Source organism: Scardinius erythrophthalmus (genome assembly GCF_964197995.2).
Source record: "Scardinius erythrophthalmus genome assembly, chromosome: 7".
NCBI lineage: Eukaryota > Metazoa > Chordata > Actinopteri > Cypriniformes > Leuciscidae > Scardinius > Scardinius erythrophthalmus.
Genome location: NC_138227.1, coordinates 23,086,318 through 23,096,270, shown reverse-complemented (window position 1 = coordinate 23,096,270; position 9,953 = coordinate 23,086,318). Strand labels below are relative to the sequence as shown.

The 9,953-nt window shown below is 39.3% G+C and overlaps 1 protein-coding gene across 1 annotated transcript; it reads left to right on the top strand.

Moving 5' to 3' along the window:
- Positions 1–4,269: 4,269 nt before the first annotated feature.
- On the top strand, positions 4,270–5,271 carry LOC308693289 (olfactory receptor 52E4-like; the record flags this gene model as incomplete). The annotated part of the gene is made up of 1 exon (XM_081370089.1): positions 4,270–5,271. The coding sequence occupies exon 1, from the start codon at positions 4,291–4,293 to the stop codon at positions 5,269–5,271; it is 981 nt and encodes a 326-aa protein (XP_081226215.1). The 5' UTR covers positions 4,270–4,290.
- Positions 5,272–9,953: the final 4,682 nt, after the last annotated feature.

Here is a 9,953-nt window from a genome sequence, read left to right as displayed (position 1 = left end):
GATATCCTGTCGAGGCAGGGGAATGGAATGGAAACTCCACCCCGAGGTGGTGAAGTTGATCTTGAGGGAGTTCGGCCAGGCGGAAGTGGATCTGTTTGCCTCCCACGAGAACACACATTGTCCACTCTGGTTTTCCCTCACGCATCCAGCTCCTCTTGGGCTGGATGCCATTATACAGGTGTGGCCGAGGCGGCGTCTGTATGCATTTCCCCCGATCGCTCTGCTCCCAGAAGTTCTAGCGAGGGTCCGTCGGCACAGGGTCAGTCTGCTTCTAGTAGCCCCGTACTGGCCAGCCCGAGTTTGGTTTTCAGACGTAATAGCACTTCTAGCAGGCCCTCCGTGGCAAATTCCAATCAGGAGGGACAATACATCACCCTTGACCAGAATGGTGGAAGCTATGGGTCTGGCTCCTGAGGGGGACCAATTCGTAAGTGCTGGTCTCTCAACCGAGGTTGTTGAGAGCATCTTAAACTCTAGAGCTCTGTCCACAAGGATACTTTACACTTTAAAGTGGAATGTGTTATCTGCACTTTATGGTGCAGAGAACATCAGCTGGACCCAGTTAACTGCCCAGTGGCTTCAGTGCTGGAGTTCCTCCAAGGTCATTTCTCTGATGAGCTCTCCCCATCCACATGTGGTCTATGTGGTGGCCATAGTTGCCTTCCACACGCCTTTAAGTGAAGGCCCTATGGGGAGGCACCAACTAATCGTTCATTTCCTTTGTGGTGCTCGGAGGATGAGGTTTGTCGTCCAAACCAGGGTTCCTGTTTGGGTCCTGGCAATGGTTCTCGCAGGGTTATCCCTGGCACCCTTCAAACCCATTGACGAGGTGTCGGAGAAGTTTCTTTCTATAAAAGTGGCCTTCCTGCTAGCTATCATGTCCCTCAAAGAGTTGGGGACCTGCAGGCGCTATCTCTTGCTCCCTCTTCCCTCGAGTTCGCTCTTAATAGAGTAAAGGCCATTCTCTACCCTAAGCTGGGCTACATGCCCAAGGTGCTATCTAATGTGGCACTCTCTGTGATCCTGCAGGCTTTTCATCCTCCACCACATGTGTCGGCTGATCAAGAGAAGCTTTGTTTACTGTGTCTTGTCCGAGCCTTGGAGGCATACATAGGTCTTCGGGCTGGAGGAAGTCGGACCAGTTGCTTGTGTGTTTTGGGTCACCTAAAAAGGGTTCCCCTGTCTCTAAAAATACCATTAGCAGGTGGATTGTGGAGGTTATTTCTTCAGCTTAGGAGGCGCGCGATTTGCCTTCGCCTCTCCTAATAAGAGCCCACTTGACGAGAGGAGTGGCATCCTCTAAAGCCTTGCTATCAAGGGTCTCCCTTCAAGAGGTCTGCAATGCTGCTGGTTGGGCCTCCCCACACACTTTTATAAGATACTACAGCCTGGATCTGCCCTCCACGCCGGGTTCTCAAGTTCTTACTGCCTGAGTTGTGCCATACATGCTTCACACCAGGACAGGCACTAGTCAGTGTGGCGCAGTGGGTTTTTCATCCCCTAAAGTGTCGTCTTTCCTTGAAAGGGAGCGGCTCGGGTTACGACTGTAGCCCTCATTCCCGCGTCCCTTTGCCACACCTCCTGAGTGCCTGAGAATGACTTGCTTCAACCTATCATAAGCTTACTCTGTTATGAGCCGGCGTCCCTTATAGCTTCCGCTACGCCGTCACATGTGACGTCATGACGCAACACCAATTGAGATTGGACTAGTTCCATACGTGTTTCAGACGCTATCACGCTGGAGGCGTTCCTCATAAGTGTCGTTTTTCAACGCAGCGTTTCGTTCCCTTCTCAGGGAACAAGGGTTACAGTCATAACCCGAGACGTTTTTCTCTCTCAAATATTTCACCCACCCACACACACACACATTTTTTTTTTATTACACACACCCAAACCATACTCTGACATCCATAACAACATACCCACACAGTTATAGCTGCATAAGTTATCCAATTAGTTCTATAATTTGCAAGTCAAGTCAAGTCAAGTCATCATTTATATAGCGCTTTTAACAATGTAGATTGTTTCAAAGCAGCTTTACAGAGATAAACGTATAATTTATGGTAACAGAGATTGTTTTGGCTTTATAGCGGTTCTTTAATAAAGTTATTTTTCAGCTAAAGTTATTTTTGATTGATTCGCTTCCGTCACAACGATCATTTGTTATTAAATAAGGGGCCGCTAAGACGACAACATTCTCTCTACACAGACTTTAAACGCGAACCTGTGAGAAACGCTGATGGCATTCACATGCGCATTAAGAATTGGTTCTATAGTTATGTGCGTTTTAATATATGTGCGCAGGTTTGTAATTCCCTACAAACCAAGCCTAAACAAAGTACTGGTCTTGCCTTATAAATTTTGATACAGAATTTTATTTTATTTTGTCACTTCGGGGTAGGTAAACGAATTTCCTGAAAACGCTTTATCTGTAGAGTGGTAAAGGGATCCTCCATAGGGAGAGACTGGTTGGCACTTCAGCACTGCGTTGTCATCGGGTCCAGGCGAAGGTCCTTCGTCCTTCCTTTACATTTTATGTGATGTTTAATAGGTAGCCAATGCAGTGTTGACAAAACCTGGCTAATATGGTCATACTTCCTGGTTCTGGTAAGAACTCGAGCTGCTGCGTTTCGAACTAGCTGTAGTTTGTTTGTTAAGTGTGCAGGGCAACCACCCAATAGAGCATTACAATAGTCTAGCCTTGAGGTCATAAACGCATTAACTAATTGTTCCGCATTTGTCAATGAGAGCATATGGCGTAATTTAGATATATTTTTAAGATGGAAAAATGCGGTTTTACAGATACTAGACACGTGACTTTCAAATGAAAGATTGGTATCAAAGAGCACACCCAGGTTCCTAACCGACGACGAAGACTTGACAGAGCAGCCATCAAGTGTTAGACAGTATTCTAGGTTATTACGTGAGGAAGTTTTTTGTCCAATAATTAGAATCTCTGTTAAGTAGTAACAGTATCTGAGTTAAGTAGTAGGAAATTACTAGTCATCCAATTTTTTATCAACTATGCATTCCGTTAATTTTGTGAATTGTTAAGTTTCGTCAGGGCGTGAAGAAATACAGAGCTGAGTATCATCGGCATAACAGTGAAAACTAATGCCATGCTTCCTAATGATATCTCCCAAGGGTAGCATGTACAGAGTGAACAGCAACGGTCCTAGTACTGAGCCTTGTGGTACGCCATACTTAACTTGTGATCTATAAGACATCTCTTCATTTACTGCTACAAACTGATAACGGTCAGATAAGTATGATTTAAACCATGCTAATGCAATTTCACTAATGCCAACATAATTTTCGACTCTATTTAAAATAATGTTGTGGTCGATAGTGTAAAATGCAGCACTAAGATCGAGTAACACTAATAGCGAGATACAACCACGATCGGATGATAACAGCAAATAATTTGTGACTCTAATGAGAGCTGTCTTAGTACTATGGTATGGTCTAAATCCTGACTGGAAATCCTCGCAGATATCATTTCTTTCTAAAAAGGAACATAGTTGTGAGGATACTGCCTTTTCTAGTATCTTTGACAGAAAAGGTAGATTCGAGATCGGCCTATAATTGAATAATTCTGTAGGATCAAGTTGCGGTTTTTTAACAAGCGGTTTAATCATAGCCAGCTTAAAAGTTTTTGGTACATATCCTAGTGACAAAGATGAATTAATGATATTAAGAAGAGGATCTGTGACCTCTGGAAGCATCTCTTTCAGTAGCTTAGTCGGTATAGGGTCTAACATACATGTTGTCGATTTAGATGATTTTTCTTCAAGGAGACTACAATGCACTGCCTGATGCGATACTGTAGTAGATGGTTGCATAGTTATAATTGCAGAAGCAGAAAACAGGAATTGAGTGAGTATTTGTTTTAGAATACTCAAGGGTTAAGTATTACATCATTGTGTTGTCTGAAAGCTCTCAAGAGATGAATCAGAAGATATATTTGGATGGAGATTGCCAGTGATCTGTGCAGCATGAGAGAATAAGGACAAAAATGTACAGCGGAGTAATTTAATTCAAAGCAGCTCACAAGCATTAAGTCATTGTCATAGTTTTCTCTGGCTCTAAAACTTTATGTATACAAATCTGTAATTCAAATATTGTGCATTACATGAAGGTATTTTTTTTTATTTAAAATTATAGTTGTAGTTAAAATATCCTGTTACAGGTTTGAAATGACAATTTTGTAAATTCTCTATATTTTGCTAATGTCTAATGTCTTGTAATTTTTATTTCCAGTTTGTGCAAAACACCAAACTCAAAGCTGCCATGAGCTCTGTAAATGCAAGTTTTTCACAGAATATCTCCATTGTTCATCCTGAATACTTTTTCATCATTGGACTAACAGGTATACCTTATAGTGGTTATTACTATATATTCTTATTTATAACATATTTTATAACTGTAATTGGCAACTCTATAGTCCTTCTGATTTTAGCTCTTCATCGGAGCCTGCACAGTCCAAAGTACATTGGTGTGTTTAACTTGGCCTTGGCTGATATTGGTGAAACTAATGCAATGATTCCTAACATGATGAAGACTTTTCTGCTCGACTCACAGTACATCTCCTTCAATGCTTGTTTGGCAACCATGTTTTTTGTTCATTTCTTTAGTACTATGCAGAGTTATACTCTAGTTGTTCTGGCATATGATCGCTTCATTGCAATTTGCTTGCCATTAAGATATCATGCAATTGTTAACAATACCAGTGTGGTTTTAGTGTTCTCAGCAATTTGGGCATTTAATTCTTCTGTGGTGGCCTTGATGGTGTATTTGATCACCCGGCTTTCTTTCTGTAAATCTAATATGATTCAGAGTTACTTTTGTGATCATGGACCAATGTATAGGTTGGCATGTAATGACAATAGCATTAATAAAATGATGGGAATTCTCTACACAGTTTTATACCTTATAGCACCATTAATTATTATAGTCCTGTCATATCTGGGCATTTTTCTTGCTTTAAGCAAAATTACAACTTGGCAAGGACGTTTAAAAGCGCTGAAGACCTGTGTTTCTCATCTGTTGTTAGTAGGGGTTTATTTCCTCCCCATAAGCTGCTCATACATTGCTGCATGGTTGGTTTCTCTCACACCCAATGCAAGGATCATCAGTACGTCTTTGGCATATGCTGTTCCAGCAATGTTAAATCCCATAATTTATGTATTAAACACAGCTGAAATCAAAGACATAATCCAGAAAGTGGTTAAAAACAGATCTGAACCAATTAGAGAGAACATTTCAAAATGACTGAAATGCCTGTTTGTTTATTTAAAATGTCTGTTTGTTTTTAATTGTTTTTAAAAATGAAAAAAAAAAAATCTTTAAAAATAATTAGCCATATGAAGACTGCACGCTGAAGCCTCACAAAGGTGAACAGTATCTTTCCAGAAACACATACTTTGAAAATTTAACTTTTGAAAGAGTAAGCGAGATAAGTAATGTTTTCTTTGTATTCCATTACAAACTTGAAGTTGTTTAAAATTCTGAAAGAAATATTTGGATATATGTATGAAAATACACGTAACAGTAATGCTATCTAATATACTTACTAATATAATTATTTATTAATCCAGCTGATTTCAAGTGTACTGCTTGTGTTGCTTATCACAAGACAAATCTAACAGAATAAAAGCAATTTTATGTTTTTTGAGCTATCGTTACTATGTTACTTTAAACACAATTCACTGTCATCTATAAATGCATTTTGATAGATTTTCTGCTAAATCAACTGATGAGACATGACTAAATAAAATCATATTTCACAATGTATTCCTTTTTGAATTTGTAATACAGTGGTGCATTTCAAAATGAGCATGTTGGTCTGAGATCTGCTGATGAGGCTCCTTTTGATTTTCTCATTTGGTGTTTTTCTGTTTTTGTTTTGTTTTTCTGTACAGTAATAAAAAAAAAAAAGGAACAAGAACCCAGAAAGACACAAATGCACATGTGCATGTTTCAGTTTATTGTGTCACCCTTTTTAAAAGGCAATCAAAAGTGTATTAGGCCTATAGCTTTGATTAAAAAATGGCAATGAAAATGTAACTGTTACGTCCAAGGATATATTATTATTATTGTTCATGTAATCCTTGTTTAATTTGATTTATACCTGGTTTACAAAGGTGTGGGCATGGTTGTGTGCCCTGTGTCTGTGTTTTTGCCTGCTGTGTGTGTCTCTAGGCTTGTTCGACTTCATACAGGGCTGCGCAGACTGATCGGTTGCTGACTTGAAGCAGTGCATCCCGGTTAGAAATTGTGTCCGAACTTGAGACAGCACCTTTCCAGAGCGGCTGCACGAGCTCTGATGACAACACAGTTGTTCCACGATTGTCCGAATCCACCGCATGGCAACAAATTATGTTTTATAAACAAAGTTCGGGAGGAGCACGTTCAAATAATCAATCCAATCAACTTGTCATAAAACAATTACTATGTCTACTGTAGGATTACAAATTTAAGAATATGTTTAAGATCTGCTGATCCTACTTCCTTATATAACATCACATGAAAAACTAAGGTGAACTACACTGTATTGGGCATTCAAGGTGAACATGATGGCATCCATTTACTGATTAGATTCAATATAGTTTCCATTGAAGGGGCTTTGTTAGTCTTTGATCTTCCTACTGAGAGTTGAACTACAGTATGTGTGAATGTTTACATAGTCTTAGTTCTTGTGACCATGTGTTGTTTATACAATTTGGGGGTATCATTATCTCCTGTTGGGTGAAATTGCCTCTATTGTCTTTAGATGATTAGATTTAGTGGTCATCTCTAAGGCAGTGTGTAAGGTCAAGACTTTTAAAGACTGTCAGCACCTTTAAGGACTGCCCACTGAATGCCTATAAGATACCATGTAAAGTTACGTTAGTTAGACTTGGTGACTGCAGCTACGACAGCTCGTGTTCTCAATAAAGAATCCTGCTGAAGAAAGAACCAAGTCTCCTGGTCATCGATTCTGAGTTTCCTACACTACCCTATCAGCATGAGAAGAAGCATATATATTCACTCTGTCAACTCACCTAACATTCCTTGACAGTTTTTCAGCATTTGGCCCCACCCTACTGTAAGGGTGGAATTCCTGCAGTGGTTCAAGCTGCAAGAACTGCCGAATGACTAAAGAAACGTTATTGGCAAGATGGTAGAAAACTGCACATTTCTTGTCTATAACCACCCACTGCCACTTATACCAACGACGGAAATAAGTGCAGTTACAATAGCTTAATATTTGTGGGAGAGCGTTGCTATAGATAGTGATGATATTGTATTGCAATATGTAGCACTTCAAAGTCAAATCCAAATCAAAACTAGTTAGCACATTAGTTGCAATTGAAAAGGTTTAATGACAAATTATGGTTATGGTTACACCTAAAATAGTTACAAAATATATGTATGAGATGATGATAACTTATATTATTAATTGTACCCAGCATATATGAAAAATGTTACCTGAGAGAGAGATAGAGAGAGAGAGAGAGAGAGAGAGAGAGAGATAGAGAGAAAGAGAGAGAGAGAGAAGAGGAGGCCCCAAGAAAGGGACCCAGAGAAGAAGATAGCCAGAGCATCAAAAAGACAGAGCAACAGTTACAATCTTCTTTTATCCTTTCCTTGACCATGTGACTAAAACCCAAATGTGAGACATTCAAACTGACCAATCAGATAATTACACTCCCACCACTGTACTAAAGGTGTGACAATTCATTGACCCCCAAAGTACAAACATTTGGCTTGCATGCCTAGATCACTATCAGCCCCTCTGTGCCTTAGGAACTCCAAATGGTCATTGTGGTAGAAAGAGGGGGTAGAAAAACAGTCAAGCAAATATCTTTGTTCATTTAAAATATCTTGGATTATTTTCAATCCTACAATTTCCCCCCTTGGCACCGTTGGCCACACACATGGAGTCCAAAGGTGACACAATCCATAAAGACATGCTTTCTGTTGCGTGTAATTGTATCTTCAGACTTTTCGTCCAAGCTTGTTGCAATCTCGGTTGGTTAATGTTCAGTCTTTGTTCTCCTTCAGCCCTGCATGAGGAGGCTCCATCAAATGGTGTTGCACCGTTCATAGAAATGCAAATCATCCATCGAACACTTCACACCTCCACAAGAACAGGCACTGAATCTGTGAGCAAACACTGGTTCCTCTTTCTGAGGCAGGACACAGAATGTGAACTTTGGTTGCAGGGATCCTGTGGTCTTAAAAGAGCATAACAACAAACAGCAAAAGCAGACACATGGCATTTGTCATTGGTCAGAGGTTTGATATGGTCAGATTAAAATTAGTCTTTGGCAAAAAGCCCTTAAATTGATGTACTTAAAAAGATGGTCAAGGGAGAATAAAAGAAGATCTCACAAGCTCTGACACTCATTCTGGAAACATTTAAATAAATTGCATTATAACAAAACAACAAATGCTGGTTTAAAACCCCATTTCATGAAGAGTATCAGCAAAATATTCAGTGTAACCAAACACAGAGATTCAATTCAATAAACGTCCATAAACATTGTTGCAAGTAAAATGGACACAATACAAATAAGCAGAAATCAAATCAGTTTCAGAAATGTTTCAAAAGCATTATTGAGAATACAAATATTTGTACTTGGTAAAAATGAAAAATACTGACATACATTTTAAAAATTTAACTTGGCGAGACAAATGATTACTTAAGTGATAAAGTAAAACCAAAGAAAAACAAAACAAACAATTACTGGATGCAATTCAGTTATAATTCAGTCTAGATGTAAAGACTTAAATAGCATTGTATGCATTCATTTTGTGAGGCAGAATCAGATAGATGCAGATTTGTCTTTGTGTGAAGATCAAATGGTGGCTGCATTTAGCTGTGGCTATGTGTAAATTCATCATGCCCCAAAACAAAGGTGAGGAGGTTTTACAATTGTGATGCAAATTTGGTCCTGTTGTTGTAACAGGGAGCCAGCATGAGAATGTGAGTATGAGGTGTGATCTGGCTCAAAATGTTCCCACACCATTGTTTCAGTTAAGGAGCATGAGAAAAGTGCAAAGTACAGAGTTACTGAATCCTGTTGTGAGGAAAGCATTTTCATGGTTAATGCAAATTGTGATTACCATTGTGGCCACATGGCAATTCTATGCTCCTTTATGTGGTTTTACTACAGCTATATGGAAAAATAGCAGAGTTTTCCACTAAGGAGACAAACAAATTCAACATAGTCACACAAGCAACTTAAAATTGCTATGCAATTCCAGTAAACAGTTATTCCAGTTTACACAAGATACATGGCCTAGAATTCTTAGCATCTACAACCTTTTAACCTAAGTGTTTCATACAACACTTACAGTAAAGCAATCATGTGTTTTAAAGAATTAACTTAATTAGCCTATGTGCACATGTAGCACAAACAACTATAATGTGTGTTCTATGAGCACAATGTGTTACGCACAATTACAAATTTGAACATATAAACAGGATCATTGCAATTTGGATATTAAACTTCTTGCTATTGGGCCACTAACCCACTAGCAAGTGAAGTTAATAGCTGAAGGCCTTGCATGAACAAAGCAGTTAACTCACTAAGAGTTTTACCTGTACGTGCAGATCGCTGATTTTTGCTCTTAGAAAGTGGTTTACTATTTTTCTGAAAATAAGGAGGAGGTCTGCCCCTTCCCAGTGACCAGCATTTTCCCTCTATATGGCCTATTTTCTGACAGGAACTGCAAAACCTGCTTTCTTTACCATAGGGATGTTTGCTACGTTCTCCTGGAGTTTGAGGGTTTTCGCGACTCTCTAATGCTTGTACACCATGCGTTCTGGTACATGACTCTGCGCTATTACGGTGTTGCATCACCTTAAGAACTGAAATAGGCACACTTTCTTGGTCAGTTGCACATGCATTTTCTGAACTAAATGATTCAGATTCATTAGAGCAAGTCACCTCCTCTAAGAAGCG